Below are 23,927 nucleotides of genomic sequence, written 5' to 3'. Positions count from 1 at the left end.
GCTCCCTCGAGGTCCTCCTAGTCTGTCATCCCAATTCAAAACAACGAAGACACGAGGGAGAATTTTCTTTCTACCGACGCTTTCTGGCCGCATAATATAGGGTTGGACGTAGGCTCATGTTAGGGTCTACACTGGAATTTCCTTGGGGTGTTTCAAAGTTAGTTGCAGAGGCCCTTTTATCTCACATTAGAATTGCTATGACTGCCACTACTCACAGTCTACTTTATAACCATTCAGAAAAATGTCACTCATTTATCGTTGAGTCATTCATTCATTCAACTGTCAATTCCAGTGGCTTCCCTCTGTTGACTCTAGTAGCTGTCGAGCAGGCTCCCTGAGTGACATTACGAAATTTCCTCCAAACTTGTAGCCAATATGCTCTTGCTGGCTTGGGAAGGAGACAGTGAAGTGCAACTGCAAAGACAACTACATCAAAGAGAATAATGTCAACAAGAGACACAACAGCTGCATCCGTTGTGACAAGTTCATTTTTACAGTGACTAGCTGTCGCTGGGTTTGGGTTATTTGAACAGGCGATATTTCTAACAAAGTCTCTAACGTATTTCAAATAGGATCGTCCGTAAACTATAGTTGAAATCGTAATAGAGCTGAAAGCCAAAGGCATCAGAAAAGAGAGAAGAAAAAATCTTCTCTGAATAGTCGAATAACTTTTATACGCCGACGAATTAGTTTGAGCACCCAAAGAAAGACGCTGAAATTTCTTTGCCTAATCACAAAAATTATTTAGGTTTACAGTACGTGTGTGGACGAATCTCTTACTATAAACAACCTGTATATCACAAAGGTTGACATGACGGTACCAATGAAAGTGATAAGGGAGCTTGGCAATATGAGGGTGTAGAAGGTTGCAAAGAGAGTTGTAGGTGAGCACATTACTGAAAACACTGTAGTATTTGTATAACCCTGGCCAAGCACGAAAGAGGCAGCAACCAAACCTCCCGGAATAATGAGAGATAGAACTAATTGAAGAAAGAATCGCGCTTTTTTATTTTGCTCGCTCCCATTGGTTGTCTTCCATACGGCCACAAGAATATTATAGACTGAGCTCAACCACCAAATTAGAGACGAGACGTAGCTAAAGTGACCAATTGATCCTAACAGTAAAAAAAGAACAAAAATGATTCAGTTTGATAAATACAATGTATTTGTTGTTACCTTGGACGTGGCAGAGCGTAGTGGAATCTTGCCATGAACTGAGGAGATCTTTGTGCTTGCAGTATACCTTGTTCTGACCCGCAAAAACTGGAATAGTTATTGCAGCCACTGTAAAGAGATCAAAATATTTATTATTTAATCTCAGAAGCTTACGAAGTCTTACCAAATAGTGATAGGGAAAAAGCACAGAAAAATCCCGCTACGCAATGATACGAGAAGCTACAATTACAGCAATCATATGTACAGTGCATGTCTATGATATTGTTTTAGCTTACAGTTCCTTTACTTTGACATAGGTTATCAGCGTCGTAATAAGACAAATCCAGCAAAACGCGATAGAAACGTATAGAGTACTGTAAAAACTAGTGGAACTGATTGTCGTCTTCCATTCTTTAGAGTCACAAGGAGGAGAGCAGAACCCATTAGCTAATTTACTTTTTGATGGCACCAGGGGCTCTTGGCAGTCCATAGGTTTAGAGTCATTGGTCATAACTAGAGAGATTCGAGAAAGATTTCCGCATTTTGGCACAGTTAAGCAACTAGGGTTATAGTTGTTATAAGTTTCCAAATTACTCCAAAGTCCTCTCAAAGTTTCACACTCGGGATTTGCAAGCGCTGCGCAGATTTCGTAGCTGGTACTGGGTTCTGCAGAACGGGTGAAATTATCGCAATCTTTGAACGCGTAGAAGCAGAAGAGAGGCGTGATTTTTTGGATGCATGAAGTGCCTATTGAAAGTTGTTTGGCTAATTTTAGGAGTGTCTGTAAGTCACCCTCCCCTCTGGAATAGCTTCCGCATCCAGAGACGGAAATGTTTCTCGTGCTTTCAGCATGAGATGTCCCATTTAGTTCGGTTTCGCTTTGACTCCACCTTGGAAACACGGAACTGCACGCAGATTCAGCTAGCACCTTTACAGAGACAGCTTCAGTAGTTGATTGTGACCCACAAGAAGCAGTTGCGAGGTCGGACGTGTCGATACCCTAAAGAGAAACAGAAATTAGCCGTAGCAGTTTCAATTTGAGTCTTTACTCTTCCTACGTGCAGTTTGAATCACATATCGTCACTTACATAGTTTCCCCACGGTACGACGTAATAAACGTACACGGGGGCAGAAGTAGCAACAAACAGCAGAAGTAGACCGATAGACAGGACAATGGTTCCGGCGCGACCGCTATGATAATTGGGTCTCGAGTTCAGTACGGGATTAGTACTTTCGTCGTTTTGGCTGCTTGACATTACGGGGTCGATGTCCACGGTGGATGTGGATGCACTGCAATAATATTTGAATAAGCACTACGTGGGTCTTATTCAGACGTCGCAGTGGGTGGAACCAAATTAGGGGCCTTTCTCAAATACCGTACTGCAACTTTTTTTTGAGCACAGGTTTCTCGTCACGCTCAGGCTGCTGCTAGAGGCAGGCGAAGTGCATCATACTACAACACGTATTATCAGTGAATGACAAATGCGTTGAATGTAGATCTTACACATCATACGTGTACCCCCATTATTATTGGGTGAGCGTCCTTTTCAAATCAGAAGCTTGAAGGCACGGGAAACATTCACGGCGACGTTCGCCATTCTGTGCAGTTTCCAATAAATAGTCACGTGGGAAATAATGATTGAATATCACGTAAATTTTTCGATTACCATATATAGGCCTACGCTAGTCAACCAAGCTGCTGAAAAAAATATCCCTGGACAACACAGAGTCGAAAGTGCCATGTTCGACGACATAAAGATTTTCTGTAGGTCGATCTTCCGTAGGCAGCGTTCGCACCGTAACGGAATGCAGCCGAGAGTCGCTTTTCGATCGTTCGGAGGGTGCGAGAGACGCCTCGACGTCGTGACGTACACGATCCCCTTTTTGAACGTTCAGACAAAACAAGACGGAGGCTCCAACGAAACGCGCAGTTCAACCACGGATTGGCGAAAAGTCTAAGAAGACCGCCCGGATGCGGGCCGGCACGCGAAATTTATTATGCGGAGAGAAATGGGCACAGTACAGTAAATTTAAGTTTAATCTGAGCAAACGTGCGTCCACAAACGCTCGATTAATTAATTAAGCATGCTCTAATCTCTACACGTGCTTCGACACTGGATTCTTCGTCTCGCCCGCGCTCTTTCAGTGAAGATCGATCGAAAAGCACCTAAAAAACAAAAGACATCATCTGTTCGATCTATCCGCGTACGTACCTTTTTGTCCTGCGTTCGCATTGGCGTAATCCAGGCTACACCGCGCGGAGGTTCGAACGCTGAGTAGCCCAAAAATATTTGAGAGCGAGCCGTAGCATCATAGGCTCAAACCACGACGGTGCGGCCTAGGATCGAGAACGGCTCTCCCACACCGTCCCCCCGACCTCGTTGCACCGCGACCCATGGGGCCATAGTCCTTCGCTTGAGAGGAAGCGGGACTACCGGGTTGAGGGAAGGCGCCGAACGCGAGTCCACACACAGCCAGAGGTCAACTTGTACGTGCTTTGAATTTGGTCTGGGAAGTCAGGTCATCTTAGGCTATAGGTCACTAAGCCGAGTGAGAAACAGCCACGAGACACTGGGCCCCCCACACGTTTCTTTGGCGGGAAAGTGAACTGATCTGAGCCTGACGCCAACTCGGTATAACGCGGACGCCAGGCTTCGCGACCCAAGCCATCCAAGGAGGTAGCACTGACATTGTTTCCGTCGAGCAGCTTCCGGACGTATCACACAAGCTCCAAAAGCGCCTGTCGTCGCTCGTAAGCACGTTGGCGTTGTCGTCCCTTTTGGAGATCTCTAACAAATCGTCAAAAGCCAGGATCAGAAGTGCTGGGAGCTCTGAGGCAGGGGCATGGCTGGATTCGGTTCCGTCGTCGCAAGGTGTGTCCTTCACCAATGCCGAATTCCAGACAGCGGTTGCTCTTCGCCTTGGCCTTCCGGTTCCTCTTCTTCGTGAGATCCAAAAATGTAATTGTGGCTCCGTCTCTAACCCTACCGGTTATCATATCCTCACCTGTCCAAAAGATGGTGGGGGAATGCGTCGGCACGACGCGGTTCAATACGCCTGGACGGCTATGCTAAGATCTGTCGGATTCCAGTGCGAGCTCGAAAAGTTGCATGAGTTTCCCGACAAGAGACGCGCAGATATTAGTGTCTATAATTACAAAGACGGCAAAAAGCTCCTTCTGGACATAAGTGTCGTGAATCCGCAAGTACCGGCTTTTCTGTCACATTCGGCGGATTCTTCCGGTGCTGCGGCATCGAGGCGAGATGAAGAAAAAGCGATCAAATATTCGGAGTCAGCTACATCTCTTGGCTATCTATTCCAACCAGTGGTTGCTGAGGCGTTTGGCAGGTGGAGCGAGAAGGCGATTGAGCTTTTCCGCGACATTGGACGCCGCCCTTCGGTCGATTTCTTGGAGGACCGATCTGCGTTCGCCCATTACTGGCGCAACCGAATCTCGTCCGTCCTACAACGACAAAATGCCAGAATCGTTATCAACAAGGTTAAGAAGATCTTGCCTAGTCAGACAGCCTCCCTTAGTCTTGCGGCGGTGGCTAGCACACGCTGCAATTCCAATACCCATTAACCCCTCCCTTGTATGTATTTATGTTTTAGCTGTTGTTGTTTTTCGTCCTTTGCTGTTGTTCCCTGTCTCTCTGTTCTTCTCTTATACTGTTTTTCTCAATATATGAAATCCAACGGACCTTTTATGACTTTCCCAGTGCCAATCGCGCGCCACGAGAAGAACTCGCGCGACGCTCATCCACTGCACCTTACAGCTTCAGCAAGGATTGGCAACCGGCTGAGCACGTTTGATGTTGACATGACCATGGCTTTCCCAACGCCGACGACTTCCAGGGTTCCGCCCTTTAGGCTTTCCCCACCTAGCCAGAACTGAAGCTGTGCGCCGCGTGCAGCCGCTTTTATACGAAAGCTGATGCAATCGTTATGCAATATCCGTTGGTGACGGCATTGTCTTGAATTCACCGGGGCAACGAGTCGCTGGTTCGTCGAGAAAATTCGCGCCAATTTTTCTCGTGTTCTTTACGGTGACGTACCGTGGTCGAAATTGGCGCTAAAACAATGGCGGCTCCTCGTGGTCCTTCGTTTTCGTTCACTTTAATAGTCTTTTATCGGGTCTTTATACTTTAGACTACTCTCTTCAATGGACTCTATCTGTAATCGCACGCATTTGAATCTGCTTTCCGAGTGCCCGTACATTGCTACAATCGCTCCTCCCTTTTTTGCCTTCTCTCCGGCGTGCAGACTCCATCTAGTGGCGTAGAGCCCTACAACCAACTGGCGAAGACGCGATTTGATGCACAAAGTCGGCGCAAAGTCGCCCAGGAGCCGATATCGAAGAAACCAGCGGACCATGCGGCGGCGGCAGAAACAACTTTGACGAACGCATTGCACCCGAAAAGCTCAACAAAGGCCTAAAAAAGCAACGCACGACTACAGCAAAAGGTCTGTTGGTCCAGCGACAAAAGGGGGCCCCCAAAGAGATTGCCTCTCCCTAAAGCCCGTGTGAATCTCAAGTGCTTCATTTTTTCTCTACGCAGCAGTTTAATATAGCACTCAAGTCACCGTCAGAGTGGTCGGCGGCTTATTTCTGACAGTCTGCGTGACCATCCCCGGCTTTTTCTTCGAAGCAGGACCCAAGAAACCCTACAACAAAATCACGACATCGTCAAAGTGGCTAAAAAAGGCATTACTCGTCGTTCCGTGCGCAATTTGGCATTGTAGAAAGCAGCTGCCTCGGGATCCTCCTAACCAAGTCATCCCAATTCAAAACAACGAAGACACGAGCGAGAATTTTCTTTTTTTACCATGGTTTTTTGGGCGTGAAGACGATCCAATCGATCTTGCTCTTCCTCAGGCTAAACAGTTTGGAATAGAGACGAGACGTCATAAGAAAAAAAGTATACCAGAACGGAAGCGACTGATTCCTTTCCGGCAAGCTCATGCTGATGATGATCTTCGGGCAAGAGATAGGAATCGTTGTACCACTTCTCGAACTCGCTCAACAATCGCTGACGACACTGATCGACCAGTTTCTGGCAGTACTGTATCTCCGACTTCACCGTCTTCAAGTCGTCATAGTCAACACGATAGCGAACTTTCAACTAAAAATCGTCATCGTCGTCATTGCGTAAAAAACTCTCCGTCGCTCACCTCTTTCAATTTTTTCAGAGCGGCAAATTCTTCCTCGTCGATGACCTCCTCGCCTGCGTCGTCCTGTTCGAGTCGTTCGCGTTCCTTCTCGTCGATAATCGCTCGCATCTCGTCGATTTCTTTCTTGGCCACGTTCACCGAGCGCGACAAGTTGTGCGCCGATTTTTTCTTCTCGTTAAGCGTGGCCTTGTTTTCGGTAAGTATTCGCTGTATTTCGCTTCCCTTCTCGCGTTTGAACTCCTCGAAGGCTTCGTCTTTCGAAGGAGGGGTCGAGGGCCTTGGAACTTCGCCGCCTTTTTCGTCTCCGTCGGTCTCTTCAGCTATGTTTCCGGGAATGAGTGCTACTGACGGCGCTTCTGAATGGAGCTGATCTCGCGATAAGCCACTGGTTCTAAGATCGACTCACAAAGTGAGGCAAAGAAAAAATGGTGTCAGTCGACTGCTTCTTACACTTCCCGGCCTTTTCTACTCTTGAGCTTTCTCGCCGTGACTACGGAAGATGCTGCAGCTCTGACACTTGACGGTGCCTGTACAAATTACAAATTCGACTGATGCTGATTGCCTAATCTCTGCTTACCACTCCGACGCCAAATCCTTGACCGTCTATGTCGCCCACGTAGCCTTCACCGTACTCAGAAGGACCCGATGCATTCTGCATATTGTTCTTTATTGGTTTGACGGATAGCAACGAATATATACGGTATACCTTTTCAGTTCCTTTGGGATCAGCTGACGACGTTTTGGCTTCAGGGTACTTTTGTTTTAGTTTCGTTTCAATGTCACTTTCGAGGGATCTGAAGACAGGAAGAAGAAAAAGGCATACAAATAAATACATTCTATAAGAACGTTCTAAGATTGAACTACAAGTGTGCTCGTCTTCAAGCCTGCAGCGTACATGTAAGTAAAAGGCATTTACCTGACTACGCTCTTGAACTGAACAAAAGTTTCGTGAATTTGTCGCAGGCTGAATACCTACGTAGTATTTGACGTCAGAAGTAACAGCCTTCGCAATAATTTACTGGCTACCTCTATGTCGGAAAGAGAGCCATCTAAATATCGGCGGACTTGCTGCTGAATTTCATAACGTTCCGCTTCCGTCACTGCATCATAGCTAATTTGACCGCGATTAGCCTGGAAAGTGAAGAAATGCACATAGATCCTCGAGGAATTCTTCTACTGACCAACACGTTGTGCATTGCCAGTTCTTGCTTCAAAGTTCTGATTTCCTTTTCATACTGTTTGATCAGAAGCTAAAGACGACCAGATATAAATGGCTAACACAATTTCATTTGTAGGACCTACGTTGGGATCTTGTTGAATGTTTCTCACTAGGGGATTCTTAACGAGCATCATACGCTGAGCCAGTCTCAAGGTAGACATCTGATTGTGATGATAGTACACTTAGATGTAGATGTACCAGAGTGTTCTAACTACCGTCTCTTCAATTTGTTCTTGTTCACCCCACACATTGGCTATCATTACAGTGCTGCAATTCCCTCCTGGTCATACACAATTAGCTAGGAACTGCTAACTATATAACTATGTATTTACCCAGAGAGTCTTTGAGAACGTGAGTGAGCTTGCTCTGTCTGTAGGGTATGTGTTCTCGATTCCTCTCACCCAAGGCAACAACAACCTGAGGCGCAAACGAAAGGTGAGATCATTCTCATAAAAAGTAGCACGCACCTGTTCCAGAAACGATAGTGATTTGTTGATGTACATCGCCTCTCTTTGCGTAGCCCCTTCCGACTAAAGAATTCTCACCCCAATCATACTGAGCGTGTTAAGCCTCACTAAGTGCCTACATTGGTTTTCTTAAGTCGCTCAGACCCAGCTAGATCAACCAAGTTCAACTTGGATAACGTGAACTGCGCTGAAGTTTCCGTTCTGGACCGTGACTGAACCCCACACAGAAAGGGTTAGCTAGCTAGAGATGTCTCCTACCGCCCGCCTTTACCTCAATGTAGATTGTAAATAAGCAGTGAGAGCGAGAAGAATTCTGATTAAGTGAATGAGCTGCAATCGCTCGATTGGTTTCACCCTAAAGAATCAATTGGAGTTTGAATTTTAATGTGGCTCATTTCAGTACTTCAAATAGTAAATTGAGAGCTTCTTCCTCATTGTGAGCGGTTCTGATGGTCAATCCCTTTACCACTGTAGCGCCCTGGTCCTAAAGTACAAACACTTTATTTAAAAGCCTTTGAAATTCATAATAGGACTGTTTTATTATCACCCAATTTTTAAGGATCTTACCTCAACAATATTCATTGCTGACGGCATAGAGAGTTTCTCTGCATCGGGCAACGTCGATAAAAGATCAAACATGCTTTCGTTATAAATTTCCAAATAGGACACCCTAGAGCCTGAAACGTTAGAAAATTAAACCTATACACTAAGATGAACGCACCGAACAGAAACGGACTGTTCTGGCCGTTCGTCTATTTCGCGAAAAATGTTTGAGATAGCTCTTGGAATAATTCCCCTGTGCTTAAAATTTTCCGTCGTTCCAGTCATTGTAAACGTTTTTCCCGCTCCAGTTTGACCATAGGCCATGATAGTTCCTATCGACCCCGTGATAAAAAAATCGAGTTTAGCTGTCTTCGCGCAAACCGTTGTAGCCGTCCAGTGCTTCAGAAACGACGCTCTGAGCGCAGGTATCATAAACAAGCTCTTGACTAGCATTGTGAAGAACGCTATCCGCTTTGAGGGAAACCCCTAAAAGCAGAAGTCAAAACTAATTGATCCATACGCCGGCCCCTTTCGGCTGAGCCGAAGTGGCCGCGTACGTACCTTGTGGTTGGTTGTTAACGTATCCTCGACCGCTTACTTCGGGATAGCAAACTGTGACCGTCTGAATGAGCGCGACACGAAATGCACTAAACACTCACGAACGTTTTTTCGACTTTACCTTGTCGTCGGGATGAAGTTTGATTATGTCTGAAGCAAATCGAGCCGTTGGACGAATCCGAATGACAACCGTAGGCCTCTTCTGCACGGACATATTTGCGCGGTGTGGATGATCTGTTGCTATAGCGACTCACGGCAACGACCCGTATCAGTTCCGTACAACTCGCTATGCCACCAAAAAAACCATTATCTGACTTTTATGTCTAGTCTACAGTTTCTTTCTTCGTGGCACAACCCATGGCGACACCTGGCGGCGGTAAGATTCAGGGGCAGGGCAAGATTTGTTGTTTGCGCTAGCGCGCGTCACTGTCTAGATGGCAACCGGTCAACAAGGGTTTTGACGGACAAACGTCTCATCCATGGCGAATGTGACGATCAAGCCGCGTCGAGTGACTCACTGCGGAATCGAAGTGCTCGACGGGATAACTTGGCGAGGCTGGGAGCCCGGCAGGGAGTACACGAAACAGCTAATTCTGAAAAACGTGAAAATTCAGACTCAGAAACTTCGATACAGGTACGAAAAAGCATTCCAATTAAACGAAGCAACACCCTCGTTTCGCAGACTACCCGAATCGCACTTTTTCACCACGGTTTATCCGCAACCGATCGTTCTCAGCGCAGGAACGAGTTTCACTTTGCCCGTCGTTTTTCGCCCTCAAGAAAAGGCACGGAAAATTTGACGTCACAAGTCACAATGCCGAGATTGGAATATTTGATTATTTACAGGAAACGTATGAGGACGCGATCAAATTTGAAACGTTGGACGGAAAATTTGACGTTCCGGTTCGAGCCGTTCTTCCCAAAGCAAATCTTTCCGTTCCCGACTCGCTCAAGTTCGGAATGTGCGCGTCAGGTGATCGGACGGAAATCTGCTTTCAAATTTTGAACACGAGCGACGTCGAAACGACGTTTACGTGGGACATTAACGATCCGTTTGACGTCGATCCGCGAATCGGGATTTTGAAGCCAAGAGAGGCGTGCAGCGTCAAAGCGGCATTTGCGCCTCAGACTGCCGCTGTGTATGAGGGAGTGGCTGTTTGCACTTTCGAAGGAGGAAACTACAAGAGTGTCAAATTGGAAGGCATTGGTAAAGATGTTTCACATAGTGCATGTACAAGTATTTCTGAATGGAATAACAACATATTAGGCTGATCGGAGTAGTGACTTACTAATGAAATGTCTGATTCTATAGGAAAATTTCCTCATTTGGCTGTTAGTGCTTCTTCCTCGCAAGGGGCTAAGAACGCTGTGGGAGAAGGAGAAGTGATTGTAAACTTTGGTCACGTTGCTGTGGAAACTGTTGCTGAAAAGTGGCTCAAACTAAAGAACATGTCACCTGTGAGTTGAGAAAAAATTCTGTTTTGAATTACTTAAAAAATTAATTAAAAAATTAATTAGGTGAATGCTCCCTTTCAAATAACGCTGAGCCAGACTCCTGTCAATAAAATGGATTCGGTTTTCTCTTGTTCTCAATACCAAGGATGCGTGTCTCCCCAAGCGACGGAGAAGATCAAGGTCAGAGCGGGCGGGACGAGGTCTTGCACTGACGCGCCTCTTCTGATTTCGTCTTCTCTTAGGTGATTTTCAAGTCTCACACGCCGAACGTCAAATCCGTCGACTACTTCAAAGTGAAAGCGTTGGGCGGTTACGGCAGCACCGTCGTCAAGTGCGTCGGCACTTCGAAGGGTCCCAACCTGCGACTCGGCGTCAAACACTTGAGCTTTGGCAACGTGGCCGCCGGGAGCACGGCAACGCGAATTATGCAGCTCGAAAACGAATCCGACGTAGTCGCGACGTTTCAGGTAATGGCTCTGACGAAGATGATGTTTTTTTCTTAATTAATTAATTTGAACGTGTCGGTTCAGTTTTTGGTCGATCCGGCCTGCGTATTTCGATTTGGAACTCTGTGCGGCTCTTTGAAACCCGGTGCTTTGGCCTCGGTCGTCGTCGATTTTATGCCCACGCATCCGATTGGGTATCATAGGCGAGTGGCTTGCATCGTACATAATCAGGTGAGAGTTGGCATTTTTTTGGGGGACTAATGATCTCTTAGTTGTCTCTTTAGGAGCCTCTCTTTGTTGATTTGATTGGAGTTTGCTACACTGAACAAGTTAGACCAGGTACAGTAGAAATATGTGTCACGAGGTGACTTTTTTGACTCTGACCGTGCGCGTTTTTCTCCAGCTTTGCTAGAGTTGAAGCATTTGAAAAACTATCAACGAAGAAAGACAATGGGATTGTCTCATTATCCTCCAGAGGTGCCAATGATAAGACAGTTTTGACTTATTAGCAGTGATTGTCAATAGATGCTGGACGAGCTTTTGAAGGCCGGCAAATTGGACGCTGATGACGAGGGACGACTCCAGGTATAATTTCCGACTCTCATACCCCCACTTGTCTAAAGGCTAGTTTCCCAAGGTGTTGTCAGACGATCTTGAGCTCGTTTCTCAACCTGAGTATAAGACCGGATGGGATGAGCTAATGTACGGCTGTAATCAGCTAGAACAGGTCCAGAAGACGGGCGTGATACCGACTAACCTTACACTGTGGCGTGCACGACGTTTTAGGGGTTTGAGCCGCATGTTAGCTTAGATGCCGACTGCCTCGACTTTGGAGCTTGCGTCGCTAGCAAAATAGTTCAAGTCAAGGTACGGTTTCTTGGCACTCTTTCGCGAAATTTGATTGGTCGCTCTTGCAGACCGTTAATTTAACAAACCACACGAAAGGAACGATTACGTGCCAATGGCTCACAAGTAAGTACTCAATTGCATTTCTAAAAAAGGCTCGAAAGTCAATATTATTAGAAATCAAGGACACGTTTCATATTTTGCCGGAAAGTCGTGACATTTTACCAGGAAAAACGTCGTCGTTCACCGTCACGTTTAGACCAGTAAAAATAACCAATTATTTCAGTTAGCACATAATCTAATCTGTTGCTAGGGCACCATCGATCACTTTTACGGTAGAGAGCTTGAATGCTACGCTTTTTTCTCGGTACGCCTTTGCACTATATATATGCACCTCTTCTTACAAAACGTTTGTCTTTGGTAGAGCATGTCCGATCATCGGCTCCTCAACGACTTGACAGCCACGCTTCCCTGGTGCACGACACTCAAAGTCCTAGGTCACACGTTTCCACCTCAGAAGGAAAGATTTTTACCTCGACTGACTTTCAGCGCAGAGAAACTCGTAAGTGCTCCAGCTAGGGGGGACGATCTAACGTTTCTACGGGTTGCAGGTCTTTCCACCTGTCAGTCCGGGCTGGACGTCGTATCGGACTCTCCGATTCGAGAATCGTGGCGACACGCCCGTCAAATACCGTTTTGACGAAGACACGAACGGGTGCACAAATCTCTACGTCTTCCGTTGGATGTCTAACCTCTTTTAATAGGGTCTTTGCTTGTAACCCTCTTCAGGGCGTGATGTCAGAGGAGCATCAGGTTATCGTTTTTTGTATTGATTTGTCACGTTGAGACGGCTCTCGTTCAGATTGTCGTATTTGGAATGAAGCCCGGGCAAGTGGCGACCTATCGGCGCAACGCTACGTGCATGATCAACGAAGCTGACAGCTACAAGAAGGTACATTAGAAAAAAATGACTTTGCTTTTTACTAATGACGCTTTGAAGACGTTTGAACTCGTTGGCTCGGCGGAAAATCCGGTTGTGCAATTAGAGAACGATGTAATGTAGTGCAAGGACTTATCGCAGCCAGTAAAACGAAATCCTTATAGGGGACCCTTTACTTCAAACCGACTTGCATCGGAACCGTGTCATCGAGACCGTTTCAAATTAAGAACCTATCTCGCCTTCCTTTGAGGTAAAAATGCGTGAAAGACTTTTCGCGTTTGAATTTATTTTGACTTAGCTTCTCCTGGCAAATTCCCTCGACCGATTCCCACCTTCTTCGCGTTCGTCCCCAACGCGGTCATCTCCTCCCTAACGAACGGCAGAACCACGAGTGGTCCTTCTCGCCCGATTGCGATCAAAAATACGGCTTTCGCTGTAGTCTCATTCTGACGAGCAACGTCGATCTTCTGAGCAGTCCCACGCGCCTCGGCCTGATCGGCGTCGGCGAAGGAGCCCTGGGAAAAATTCGCTGCGCTCCCGACGACGTCGATCTCGGCGACGTCGTCGTCGGCACGTCGTCGCATCGGCAAGTGGCGCTTTACAACGAAAGCGATTGCAGTCTGCACTATCGGCTTAAAATCGAATTGGAGCCGTCGGATGAGACGCGAAAGTATAGCGTACCGCTGGAAGGAAAGCAAGGTGAGTTGGGCGGCGAAAGTCGTAGTTAGACTTGTACCTCGCAAAATGATTGGATATGTACCGTTATAATTCGTTGTGTCTGAAGAGAGGCCCTGATTCTCTGTTGGTTTTTGATGTAGCTCTTCAAGTTGACTGTTGTCAGAGCGAGTTGGCGTCAAGGGCTTGGCAGACGATTAAAATCACTGCGAGACCAGGACGTCGAGTTGGGTACAAGTTTACGATACTATACGAACTGCTGAAAACGTCGCGTAAGGTGGACAACATCAGGTGATACGTGTTTGACTGGCTCTTCTCTCAGTGCTATCGAATGAGGACGTTAGTGAAGTGGCCCAATCAGAAATGCCTCTCTGCTCCGTTTTGATGAGGGGCGTCTATCCATCGCTCAGCGTGATTGACGGGCGCGGACAGGGCAGCGCAGCCAACTGGAACAAGGTCAAAGTGTGGAACATGTTCAAGTTCAAAGAGTAAGAAAAAAAGGAGCCCTCGGTCTGGCATTTATTTATTTATTTATTTATTTATTAAACAGACTAAATCGCATCTTGGATGCAGAGCCATCGTCAGCCGAACTCAAGTACACGCTGGCAACGAGGCACAGTACTCGTCGCAAGCCAACTTACCGCACTCCGGCCCGGCTTGACATTGATTTCGGCGCTGCTCCTGTCGGATCAGATCCCTGCGTCATTCACATGATGTTTGAAAATACAAGCACTGTTCAAGCCGACTGGTAAATGATAAGGAACTCCTCACTAGGGAAAGGAGAGAGTCATTTAATTTTTGCTCATAAAGGGCTCTGCTGTTTCCAACGGAAATGCGCATGGAAATGGAGTACTGGGCAGAAACGGGTCAGATCGACGACGAGGAAGAACGCCAGGCATGCAAAAAGACGGGAAGAAAAAAATTCTAAAACGATTATTTTCCGAATTTCACAGGCTAGACTTTTGGACAACGACGTCTTCACTATATGTCCCAGCGAAGGTTCGCTTCAACCGCGCGAAACTCAAACGGTGACTCTGACGTACAAACACCTTCCGTCCTTTGCCGGCACGAACAAAATTCCGGTGCTGCTTAAGATAACGCGCGGACGCGAAGTTTTGGTAAGCAAACGTCGACACATAGCAAGGCTCGATATTATTATCTCTTATAGTTGACTTTCGTTGGCACGAGCGTCAGTCTCGGTCAGCAGCTGATTCATTTTCCTTCTCTGATACATCGCTTTAATTCCGTCGCCATCGGTCTCGAGCATCCCCCCGTTCAAGTCTACGAACTTTACAACGGAGGCGCCGACGTTGTTCAATATGAGATCGACACGACGCCGCTTCAGCGACTGAGAGCGGTTAATGTTTTACTTGGCAGAGAATATCTGAGTCTTGAATGATTTTTTTAGGCTAATTATGATTGTCCAATCATGTCTTGTCTTGCCGCTTCCGGCTCTATCCTTCCCGGCCAGTCCGTGTCTATTCCCTGGCTCTTTTCTCCGCTAGAAGCCAAGAGTTACTCTGTAAGAAGGCCGAAATATATTTTTGCAGAAAATCGATTGTTTTCTTTTTTTCAGGTTGAAATACCGATTCGTATTACAGACGGCGCAACGACAACGATTACGTTCATAGGCGAAGGTTACGACGCGAGAATTCTTCCTCCCGCACCAGGCGACTCGCCCAGCGATAGCATTCCCGACGAGCAATTTGTCTCGGTTCGTTCGCAAGTAAGAATTACCGCGTATATAAAGCGAAGGCGACATTTCATCGTCATTGGCAGTTGGCCTATTTTTCGCGCGAGCGAATCGACTTCGGCACCGTGCCTCTGTACGCATCGCTAAAACGTCTTATTTACCTGACAAATCCGTCAGATCGACACACGGTTTCGTTTGCTTGGCAACTTGGAAACTATTCCGAAGTAAGGATGTTATGGGGAGAAGCTCAGCCCGCTCTATTATCCTTTGACGCGTTCAGGTGTTGTCTATTGAGCCCACTTCGGGGCTCTTGAGTCCACGTCAGGCCGTTCCAATTAAGATTTCGCTGTATTCGACGAAGGGTCCGTGTCACTACGATTTTAGTACAATCTGTCAGGTAAGAGTTTTTGTTTCGCGTTTTGATCGTCCTCCGAGGCTCGTTTGCATGGGGAAGATTGTGGACGAGACGGCTATGCTGGCGTATCGAGCGAAACTGGAGCGCTGGGAAGAGAACGAGGAACGAAACAAGAACACGTTCACCATAACGGAAGCAGATTTGAAGAAAGACGAAAAGAAGCAGCTAAAGAAAGCGGTAAGACAAACGCGTGTGATCAGCAATAAAGGTGGCTGGAAATAAAATTGTAGGGAAGGCCACTGTCTGCATCGAAATCGCTGAATAAGTACCAGGTTGGCTTATAGTCGTCTAAGGGTGTCTACTGATAACTAGACGACTCTTTTTCAAAGGCTTTGCCGCCAATAGGTGGCGGAGTAGCAACTACGGAATCGTACGACGAATGGAAGAGAACGTGAGTTTGAAAATTAGCCCAGTCGTTTGTCTGCACGGAGACGTCGTTTAGAGATTTGTCTCGTCGTTCGAAAGCGCGTCCGAGAGTAGGAAATGCGACGTCTAGCAAAGAGGTGAGCACTTGTCGTCAAAGAGGAACTTTTGGGGACATTTTTTTGAGCAGAAACCGATTCCCCCTCATCCTTTTCATCTTCATCTCGGCATTACGGGACGCACTCTCGATCTTCACGACTACACTGCTCAGTTTGGAGAGCCGAAGCATTGTCGAATTGATATGTGAGACGACGACTGTACCAGTACCCTGCGCGTTCACTCGTTTTTCTTAGTCAAATGGCTGATCCTGGTATGTTTGGATTTGCCGGCGGGCGCTCGCAGACCGCCTACTCGTCGTTGAGCTCGATATTGAGTGCCGGAGCCGTGCGACCCGCTCGTCGAGTTTTTGCGAAAAAGGAAGAAATGGACGCGATGAAAACCGCCGTTTCGGACATATTGAAGTAAAAATAAATTTCCTATTTTTTTGAGGATAAAAGAACCTGTTGTTTTAGATCTTGCACAGAGGACGAATCCTTCTATGAGGCCTTAGAAGGCATTGAAAGGGAACCGGTACCATATTTTGTTCAGCTGTCGTCGTCGTCGAACAACAGAAAGCCTACAGCTGAATCGAGTCCTCCGCACGATTTCGCTTTTCTGACGTCACGAGAGCCGGTAATCAAAAGACTTCGTTCTGTTAGACGCCTTTCTGAAGCGTTCTCTGTAAAGAGTCCGATCCAGGACGAACAGCGTGTTGTTCCTAGTAGTGCTGCTGAAGACATGAGGTCGTCTGCTAGCGGAGAAATGACTCCTGAACAGGATGGAGAAAGTATGCGGGAAGAAATTCGAAACGAGGATTTGTTCAGGTATTTTCAGAAGTCATTTTATATGTCTTATTAATTATAATAATATTTTAGATTGCCGGAAGTTCAGAATTTTGTCGAGAGCGTCGTGGAGAACACGCTGTATAATATGCTCTGTGAAGCCGGTGATGAAGAGTTTTCGATAACGGCAAGGCAGCGGATCACGTGTGAGCGGGAAACGTTCAATCAGGAAACAGAATCGACTGTGTAAAATTTTCTCGCAACTTATATATCGCTACTTAGTGTCCACACAGAAGAAAACTTTAGCGGCAAAGGTCATGTACGGGAACTGCGGGGATGTAAACAACGAGAAAGGAATGTCTCTTAGTCTACCAGGTGTCTACTAGACCAGTTGCGTTACTCTTACGATGACTAATGAAGCTTTTTTATACGAATTCGCTCCATCATAGAGGGGTCTCACATGGGAAAAGACACGCCATCTTCATCTTCAGAATCCCAAAGCCGACTGCGTTGCGCTTCGACCTCGTGAGTTTCAGAAAAGGACGCGTAGTTTTTCCGAATCGATCTCGCTCCGAGTCGCCGCCATTTCCTCCGCCGACAAATTCTCCTAAAGCACCCGCACGGCATGTAGAGTAGCGGATTCACCGTGGCGACGGCCGATCTGAAAACGATCGAAACGATCGTCACGCGAGCGATCGATCGTTCCGACGCGTCCGAATAGACGTAAACGTCATCCCCCGTCGCCTCTCGAAATCGCGCGACGGCGTACGATAGCCACTGAACGATAACAAGAGCCGTTATAGCGAATAAGCGAGCTCCGAAGCCGGACAGAAAGCGAATCTGACCGTTTTCGAGATTAACCCGGAGTATGCAAACCTATAGAGTAGGAGACACGTACGTACTATTTCCGTATAGAAAGATTATATATATATATGGTCCAAACCTTGATCATGATGATCAAGTAGACTAGGAAAGTGACGAATACGATTGCAGTTTCGACGTAGAATAAGGCGACGTCGGCGTAGCTGGTGTGTTTGCGGAAGAAGTGGAGTGGCGAACACTGTCGCCAGTCGACGGTTGTCACTGTTTCCGACACGACCTTGTAGCCGGTCGAATTGAAGGCGACGTAAACGGCAAAGGCCAGTGCGATCGTCCACTCGACGACGATGACGACGACGAACGCTCGTCGAGCGTTCGTCGACGTCAAATAGTTGAATAGGGAGGCGAACGTGAGTAGGACTGTCGTTGCCGTCAGTTCGGTCGTCATGACGGCGACGAGAGCGAAGATAATTTGACCGGCGCGACAAGGGTTGACTTCGACGAGTCCACCCGTTTTTCGACATTGGGTCACGGTGATTTGAAACAGAAAGAGATGGACGCCGTAGAGTAGGCATGCGACGGATAGATTGATGACTAGGATGGAGATAGGCGAGCACTGCTTGTATTTCGGCAGTCGACAGCGCCACGCAACGACGAGCGCGTTTCCGACCACGGCGAGGACGATGTCAATCCAGATTAGAATTTGCACGACGTCGCGCTTGTAGACGCCGTACTCAACCCACGATATCCACTTCGTCGAGTTGATTTCTTCGTACAGTTTGTACGACTCGTTGCCGCATAGTGCTCGCATGACGACAGAGTAAAGCGCTAAGGAGGTGCTGAGCTATACCGCCAGACTTAGACGGTGATAGCGAAAACACTTCCCAACACGTTGCGTCAGTGTAGATTTATAGTGGCAACTCTTTTACAATAGAACATTATTAGTTGGTCCGTTCTATAGAGTCTAAAAGAGGGTCTCTTATTCGTTAACTAGTTGTAGTGGTCGTCCTACGGAGAGGTTCTCTTTGCGAGAGGTGTATAATACACGAATAAGATTAGAAACTAGTGAATTACCCTGAGTTAGACTTTGCGAGCCCACGAAAAGTGACACGAAAGAAAAAGAATGCGAATTACGATTCTTCGTCGTCTGAACCCCAGCCCGAAGTCACGAGACTTTGGGAAAAATTTTCTGAGAACAAGCGGTTCTTGTCCTCACAGTAGTCGGCTAGTTCTCGTCGTCGTTGTCGTCGTCCCAATTTTTGAAAACAGTTGCACGGGGTGTAGAGAAGTGGACTAAGAGTTGCGACGAGCGGCTGTAGAAAGAGAGAAACGACGGTCGCTTTGGCAACGCTCCTTTCCGAATCGATCGAATAGTCTCCGGGCCGCGTCGAGCTCCTCGCGTCGGCGAAGTGAAATATAGCGTAGGAAAACCACTGAGCAGTGCTGATTGTCGTAATAGCGAGCAGACGCACACCGAAACCGGACAGAAAACGAACTTCGCCGCGTCCCGCTCTCGCTCTCAGTCGAAAAACCTTGATTGCGAGCGTAACGTAAACGAGAACGGTGACGACAACGGTTGTCGTTGCGATTCCGAAGGCGATGTTTTCGACTACACTGTCGTGCTTGCGAGCGAAGTGAAGCGGCGAGCACTGTCGCCAGTCGACGGCCGTCGCGTTAATCGGCGACGGCACCGTTATGTACCCGTTCGAGTCGACGGCGACGTAGCAGGCGATCGCGATCGCGATCGTCCACTCGATGCCGAGAACGACGATCGTTTTTCGTCGAGTCGACGCGAAACAGTTGACTAAGGACGTGAACGTCAATAGAATAGACGTGGCGATTAGCTGCGAGTTCATGAGGCTCGCCAAAGCGAATAGGACCTCGCTGACGCGACACGCGTCGACGACGACGCGCTTATCGTCGATCTCGCCGCATTGGATCGCCGTGATTTGAAACAGAAAGAGGTGCACGCCGTAGAGGAGGGACGAGACGGATAAGTTTATGACGATCAGAGAAATGGGGGCGCATCGCGTTTCCTTCGGCCGGCGACAGCGCCACGCGACGACGAGCGCGTTTCCAACGACGGCGAGAACGGCATCGATCCACAGTAGAATCTGCACAAGATCGTGCTTGAAGATGCCGTACTCGACCCACGATATCCACCCCGTCGTGTTCGTTTCGTACATCTTGTACGACTCGTTCCCGCACCGCGCTCGCATCGTGTCTCGGTGGCCGAATCAAATGCCCAATTTAGTGTAGTGGGCTTTCTTATTAGGTATTATGTAGCACTGTACCTTCTAATAATACCTTCTAATAAGTAAAGCGCGGAGCAATACCGCCAGCACTTGGCACATATAGGCTGATAGCGATTAGCACTGTTGGTTCTTTCTATAATAACGGCAGGCATAAACTACAGATTTCGTTTACGCTATAAAGAGGAGAGGAGGCCATTTGATTTTATATTACGTAGAAGTCACTTCGGTGTCTGGAAAGAGATAGGTGACCGCCGCTTTACTGAGAAGATAGCTCGATTCGGGCGGTGTTTTCTTTCTGCAACATTGAAGTGCCTTGAGCGAAAAGATCTTTTGTACTGGAGCGTAGAGAAAAGGATTGACGACGGGCAGGAGGGGATGGAGAAAGATGCTCATGATCGCGATTTTATGATAGACGGTCTGCGACGACGGCTTCGTCGCGATCTCGGCCGCGTTCGCATCGTTTTTGTACTTCAAGTAGAATATCGAAAACGAAAGCCAATCGACGACATTTATCGTTATAATGACGACGAGACGAACTCCGAGACCGCTCGTCGCACACGATATCGCCTTGGTACCCTTTCCCTTGAATTTGAACGTGCAAATTTTGACGATAAGGATGACGTAGAGTAGAACGGTTAGAAACACGCCGAACGTCTCGAGATAGTAGACGGATCGGTCGACTACGTTTAGGGCGAACGACTTGGGAAATAGATCGAGCGTATAACCGAAATGCAAAGGCGAACATTGATGCCAGTTCATTGTTTCGCCCACTCCTTTTATGTTCTCGTGCCCTCGGTAGAGCACGCCTAGTAAAATCCCCACGGCGGCGGCGACGAGCCATTCGATCGCAATAAACAACGCCATTTTTGCGATTGTCAATCGCACGTAGCAGCTTCTCGCAAACAGACCTATAAGCGTCGTCAGCGCAATAGCTATTGTGAGCAAATTGTTCATAATAGCCGACAGGCCAAAACAGATGGCCGAAATTCGACACAGTTCCGTTTCGATTTTCGCATCCCACGTCGTGCACTGGCTAATGGAGACTTGATAGAAGAGTAGGTGAACGCCGTAGAGAAAATTCGACACGGCCATGTTCATAACGAGAAACGAAACGGGACTGTAGCGAGCGTCTCTCGGCTGACAGCATCGCCACGCGAAGACGATTGCGTTGCCGAGGAGAGCGATCGTCGCGTCGATCCAAAAGATGACGAGAACGGGCGTTTGACGCAGCGCGCCGTACTCGTCCCAGGTAATCCACGACGAGTTCGACTGAAATACTTTGAACGACTCGTTGCCGCAATAGGCGAGCATCGATCAAATTGATTCCGTTCGGATTTAATTGCCGAGTCCGTCCACCCCGAGTTTTTATATAGGGCAAAACGGCTGGAATATTCGATTATTCACGTGTACGTGACTCGTGACGAAAACCGAAAGGCGATTGGGCGGAATCTATTTCGATACTATTCATCAGCTGTACACTGTACTACGAATGCTCTTCGATCTTATTCTGCACGTGCGCCGTGCTGCACCAGTCTGTCGTCAGCGAGGACTCCCCCCTCGTCCAAGCGGAGCTCTCCTGCGTGCAATAGTATTGCGCGCTCGTCGCTTCTCTGAGTCGCCGCCGATTGCTCTGCTCCGTTTCGTCGTCGCCGAAGCAAGACACAGAGAAACATCCTTCACGTATACTATCGTCGCTCCATCTCTCGCCGTCGTCTTTGCCCTTCAACAGAACGTCGCCTTCGTCGTCGGAGCTTCCCGACATCAGTCGTTGACACCTGATCTTCCGCCGACACCGGCACGACCACGCGACGTCCGGCGCGCGCGTATACAAAAACGGAACGACGGCGGAGAGAAGCGGCTGAAAAATGACTCCCGCCACCGACATGCGCCAGAACGATAGCCTTTCGTCCGGCGTCGGCTTCTCGGGCACAGGCGTAAAGAAGAGCATGGAGTACGATATCCAATTGAGTATGACGATGGCGACGATGCCGAGCAGACGAGCGCCCAAGCCGGTCGAGAACGACAATCGAGTGGCACCGTTGCCCGATTCTTTGGCGTCGTTGCGATGCGTTTGACGTCGTAGCAAACAGATGCGAAACATGATGACGATGTAGGCGAATATGACGGTGAAGACGACCGTCGATTCGACCCAAAATACGGCCGTCGCAAGATCTTTTGCCGTCGCTCTTCCGATGTATCGACCCGGGGAGAGTCCCCAATAGAGTGGGGAACAGTGGTACCAACTGGCGACTTTCAGTTTTGGCGTCTCCATTTTGTTGTGATCGTGAAAGCTGACGCCAATGAGCGCGCCGAAACTGAAAGAGAGCAGCCACTCGAATCCAATGAGAATCACGAGCCTTTTCTTGCTTGTCGCAATGGGGATGACGCATCCGAGAAACGAGGCGAGCGCTGCTATGGCAATCGTCATCGTCAGGAGATTAGTCATGATCGCCGAGACGGCGTAGGCAATTGCGCCCATGCGACATATTTGACCGGGAAAGGCGTCGTTCCACTTTTTGCACCACGTTATTGACACCTGAAAAAAGAGCAGGTGGAGGCCGTAGATGCAGCAGGTAATCGTCAAATTGATAACCAACAGGGATATAGGGGACGCCTGCTCTCCGGCTCGGGGTCGTTGCACGCATCGACGCAGCGTCACAAAAGCGTTTCCAATAAGTGCCAGAACCGTGTAAGTCCACAGGAGAAGTTGAATTGACGTGCTCTTGAATAGACCAAACTGTAGCCAGGAAAGCCAGATCGAATATATATGCCAGGTAGACGAATTGGTCCCGGTTTCTGCGAGGCTGTAGTCAAGGAACGACTCGTTTCCGCATACGGTAACGTGTTTGTAAGAGACGTTTTCCATCAGGTACGTTGAGTGGGCGAGGGTACGTGGGCGGCTGAATGACGACAAGATGTCGGGTTTTGACCTATATGCCAACTGAGGGAAAGGCCCACGGGGAGTTTCGGTTTCGCTACACTAAGCAGTCGCCGACGACCTAAGCGTACGTCGAAGTGGAGTCTGTTTTAAGTGATTAGATCCGGTTAGTCATGCATTCGACCTATGCACAGTACGGATTTCTAAAAGCGTCCTAACCGATAAGCACGGCGCTCGATCGTGTTGCTACGCGGAAAGCTCGATCCCTCCTCTATATATATATATTGGCTAACAAAAGAGGCGAGTCCTGCCGCTCGCCGTTCAGTTTCCTAAAAACAGCGGGCCTAGTCAGACTCTTGAGATGACGATAGACGCATTATTGAAAACCTGTTCCAATCAGAACTCCAGCCAATGCCTCAGGTACATGGAGGTAACAATTCCCTGGGTGCAATACCCGCTGGTGGTTATGTCAGCCGTTGCTATTGCTCTCAACGTCGTTGTTATCGTCTGGCGATTGAAACGAGGCAGCGAAAGCGTACCCGTAGCCCACTGGTCTTTTTTTATCGTTCATCTGGCAGCGGCCGATGGTTTATTTGCCGTTTCGAGACTTGCGAGTATTGCCGCTATGAATGCGGCTGGCAGATGGTTTCAAGCGGCCACTGCACTCACAAAAGGCTTGTGCGTTACGTCATTTATTTTGAATCACTTCAGCGTCGTTCAAAGTTTTCTAATCATGGCCGCTGTGGCTTTGTTCGCAGTTAGAGAGAATATTGGACTATTTGGGAAGCCCAAACGATGTTTGAAGTCGACTGTTAGAAATTGGCTTATTGTCTTCTGGATTTTTAGTACGAGTTTAGCTATCAGTCATTATGTCTACGTGACAGTCAACGAACCAGACAGTGAAATTTTAAATTGGTCCGTCTGCTGGGACTTCTTCGGGCGTTTTTTTCCTCATGATAAAGATGGCGACGAAATAAACGATGTTCAAATCCCAGTAGCTGCAGTCTGCGGTGTTGTTGTTATTTTCTCATATACCGCTATTTTCTTTGCCACGCTGAAGAGTGAAATTTCATCACGAGTTCCTTTCTTAGGATTCAAATTGGCGACTATCGTGTTTATTGACGGTGTACTATTGCTTTTGTGTGGA

At 47.8% G+C, this 23,927-nt stretch overlaps 6 protein-coding genes and 1 long non-coding RNA gene across 9 annotated transcripts; 1 reads left to right on the top strand and 6 right to left on the bottom strand.

The window, feature by feature from the left end:
• Positions 1 to 170: 170 nt before the first annotated feature.
• On the bottom strand, positions 171 to 3,052 carry LOC136190580 (uncharacterized). Its single transcript, XM_065978792.1, has 8 exons — positions 2,823 to 3,052; positions 2,660 to 2,754; positions 2,244 to 2,608; positions 1,452 to 2,155; positions 1,340 to 1,395; positions 1,177 to 1,284; positions 781 to 1,115; positions 171 to 727 (listed from the first exon to the last, which is right to left on the bottom strand). The coding sequence occupies exons 3-8, from the start codon at positions 2,409 to 2,411 to the stop codon at positions 272 to 274; spliced, it is 1,827 nt and encodes a 608-aa protein (XP_065834864.1). The 5' UTR covers positions 2,412 to 2,608; positions 2,660 to 2,754; positions 2,823 to 3,052; the 3' UTR covers positions 171 to 271.
• A 1,235-nt stretch (positions 3,053 to 4,287) lies between these two features.
• On the bottom strand, positions 4,288 to 5,119 carry LOC136189745 (uncharacterized). Its single transcript, XR_010670450.1, has 2 exons — positions 4,671 to 5,119; positions 4,288 to 4,618 (listed from the first exon to the last, which is right to left on the bottom strand). It is a non-coding gene; the product is annotated as an uncharacterized lncRNA (long non-coding RNA).
• Positions 5,120 to 5,680: 561 nt separating this feature from the next.
• LOC136190352 (kinesin-like protein KIF9) lies at positions 5,681 to 9,457 on the bottom strand. The gene is made up of 23 exons (XM_065978481.1): positions 9,236 to 9,457; positions 9,118 to 9,178; positions 8,938 to 9,042; positions 8,735 to 8,888; positions 8,581 to 8,683; positions 8,417 to 8,497; positions 8,285 to 8,368; positions 8,133 to 8,225; positions 8,014 to 8,076; positions 7,879 to 7,963; positions 7,762 to 7,826; positions 7,630 to 7,707; positions 7,509 to 7,577; positions 7,354 to 7,458; positions 7,244 to 7,299; positions 7,034 to 7,121; positions 6,905 to 6,979; positions 6,778 to 6,854; positions 6,328 to 6,718; positions 6,081 to 6,278; positions 5,982 to 6,032; positions 5,868 to 5,921; positions 5,681 to 5,820 (listed from the first exon to the last, which is right to left on the bottom strand). Exons 1-23 carry the CDS (start codon positions 9,326 to 9,328, stop codon positions 5,731 to 5,733), a joined length of 2,319 nt encoding a protein of 772 aa, XP_065834553.1. The 5' UTR covers positions 9,329 to 9,457; the 3' UTR covers positions 5,681 to 5,730.
• Positions 9,458 to 9,555: 98 nt separating this feature from the next.
• Positions 9,556 to 20,758, top strand: LOC136190350 (cilia- and flagella-associated protein 65-like). 2 transcript variants are annotated; one of them, XR_010670540.1, is made up of 42 exons: positions 9,556 to 9,748; positions 9,797 to 9,899; positions 9,961 to 10,321; positions 10,427 to 10,572; positions 10,633 to 10,749; positions 10,812 to 11,036; positions 11,100 to 11,246; positions 11,300 to 11,354; positions 11,419 to 11,492; positions 11,541 to 11,600; positions 11,653 to 11,742; positions 11,802 to 11,882; positions 11,933 to 11,987; positions 12,039 to 12,124; positions 12,175 to 12,228; positions 12,286 to 12,423; positions 12,473 to 12,576; positions 12,626 to 12,674; positions 12,724 to 12,813; positions 12,862 to 12,915; positions 12,966 to 13,051; positions 13,100 to 13,500; positions 13,620 to 13,748; positions 13,799 to 13,964; positions 14,027 to 14,224; positions 14,287 to 14,371; positions 14,430 to 14,594; positions 14,645 to 14,833; positions 14,885 to 14,998; positions 15,053 to 15,202; positions 15,256 to 15,393; positions 15,450 to 15,566; positions 15,624 to 15,761; positions 15,815 to 15,856; positions 15,914 to 15,975; positions 16,027 to 16,087; positions 16,138 to 16,250; positions 16,301 to 16,468; positions 16,520 to 16,679; positions 16,734 to 16,870; positions 16,922 to 17,203; positions 17,278 to 20,758. XR_010670540.1 is itself a non-coding variant. In XM_065978478.1 (41 exons), the coding sequence occupies exons 1-41, from the start codon at positions 9,594 to 9,596 to the stop codon at positions 17,076 to 17,078; spliced, it is 5,220 nt and encodes a 1,739-aa protein (XP_065834550.1). In that variant the 5' UTR covers positions 9,556 to 9,593; the 3' UTR covers positions 17,079 to 17,258. The 2 variants fall into 2 exon arrangements, 1 of the variants encoding a protein (XP_065834550.1); XM_065978478.1 differs by lacking the exon at positions 17,278 to 20,758 and having other exon boundaries at positions 16,922 to 17,258.
• On the bottom strand, positions 17,091 to 18,458 carry LOC136190055 (uncharacterized). Its single transcript, XM_065978130.1, has 2 exons — positions 17,772 to 18,458; positions 17,091 to 17,704 (listed from the first exon to the last, which is right to left on the bottom strand). Exons 1-2 carry the CDS (start codon positions 18,456 to 18,458, stop codon positions 17,285 to 17,287), a joined length of 1,107 nt encoding a protein of 368 aa, XP_065834202.1. The 3' UTR covers positions 17,091 to 17,284.
• LOC136190359 (G-protein coupled receptor GRL101-like) lies at positions 19,917 to 21,235 on the bottom strand. The gene has a single exon (XM_065978489.1). The coding sequence runs from the start codon at positions 21,211 to 21,213 to the stop codon at positions 20,110 to 20,112; it is 1,104 nt and encodes a 367-aa protein (XP_065834561.1). The 5' UTR covers positions 21,214 to 21,235; the 3' UTR covers positions 19,917 to 20,109.
• Positions 21,236 to 21,363: 128 nt separating this feature from the next.
• LOC136190357 (uncharacterized) lies at positions 21,364 to 22,769 on the bottom strand. 2 transcript variants are annotated; one of them, XM_065978488.1, is made up of 2 exons: positions 22,500 to 22,564; positions 21,364 to 22,438 (listed from the first exon to the last, which is right to left on the bottom strand). In XM_065978488.1, exons 1-2 carry the CDS (start codon positions 22,545 to 22,547, stop codon positions 21,386 to 21,388), a joined length of 1,101 nt encoding a protein of 366 aa, XP_065834560.1. In that variant the 5' UTR covers positions 22,548 to 22,564; the 3' UTR covers positions 21,364 to 21,385. The 2 variants fall into 2 exon arrangements, with proteins under 2 accessions (XP_065834560.1, XP_065834559.1); XM_065978487.1 differs by having other exon boundaries at positions 21,364 to 22,769.
• Between the last annotated feature and the right edge of the window lie 1,158 nt (positions 22,770 to 23,927).

Source organism: Oscarella lobularis, chromosome 8, assembly GCF_947507565.1.
Source record: "Oscarella lobularis chromosome 8, ooOscLobu1.1, whole genome shotgun sequence".
Taxonomy (NCBI): Eukaryota; Metazoa; Porifera; class Homoscleromorpha; order Homosclerophorida; family Oscarellidae; genus Oscarella; species Oscarella lobularis.
This window is presented reverse-complemented; position numbering and strand designations above follow the sequence as displayed.

Excerpts from the sequence above, each read along its gene's own strand:
- LOC136190055 (XM_065978130.1), bottom strand. The coding sequence starts at position 18,458 with ATGCGAGCACTATGCGGCAACGAGTCGTACAAACTGTACGAAGAAATC. Across the intron at positions 17,705-17,771 it reads ACTTGATCATCATGATCAAG|GTTTGCATACTCCGGGTTAA; the intron begins GTTTGGACCATA and ends CCTACTCTATAG.
- LOC136190352 (XM_065978481.1), bottom strand. The coding sequence starts at position 9,328 with ATGTCCGTGCAGAAGAGGCCTACGGTTGTCATTCGGATTCGTCCAACG. Across the intron at positions 9,043-9,117 it reads CGTTAACAACCAACCACAAG|GGGTTTCCCTCAAAGCGGAT; the intron begins GTACGTACGCGG and ends TTCTGCTTTTAG. Across the intron at positions 5,821-5,867 it reads AATTGCGCACGGAACGACGA|GGTTTCTTGGGTCCTGCTTC; the intron begins GTAATGCCTTTT and ends ATTTTGTTGTAG.
- LOC136190350 (XM_065978478.1), top strand. The coding sequence starts at position 9,594 with ATGGCGAATGTGACGATCAAGCCGCGTCGAGTGACTCACTGCGGAATC. Across the intron at positions 12,424-12,472 it reads CTTTCAGCGCAGAGAAACTC|GTCTTTCCACCTGTCAGTCC; the intron begins GTAAGTGCTCCA and ends TACGGGTTGCAG. Across the intron at positions 16,469-16,519 it reads GCCGTTTCGGACATATTGAA|ATCTTGCACAGAGGACGAAT; the intron begins GTAAAAATAAAT and ends CTGTTGTTTTAG.
- LOC136190357 (XM_065978487.1), bottom strand. The coding sequence starts at position 22,768 with ATGGAAAACGTCTCTTACAAACACGTTACCGTATGCGGAAACGAGTCG.
- LOC136190359 (XM_065978489.1), bottom strand. The coding sequence starts at position 21,213 with ATGCTCGCCTATTGCGGCAACGAGTCGTTCAAAGTATTTCAGTCGAAC.
- LOC136190580 (XM_065978792.1), bottom strand. The coding sequence starts at position 2,411 with ATGTCAAGCAGCCAAAACGACGAAAGTACTAATCCCGTACTGAACTCG. Across the intron at positions 1,285-1,339 it reads TTTTTCCCTATCACTATTTG|TGGCTGCAATAACTATTCCA; the intron begins GTAAGACTTCGT and ends ATCTCTTTACAG. Across the intron at positions 728-780 it reads TGATATACAGGTTGTTTATA|GCAAAGAAATTTCAGCGTCT; the intron begins GTAAGAGATTCG and ends TTTTGTGATTAG.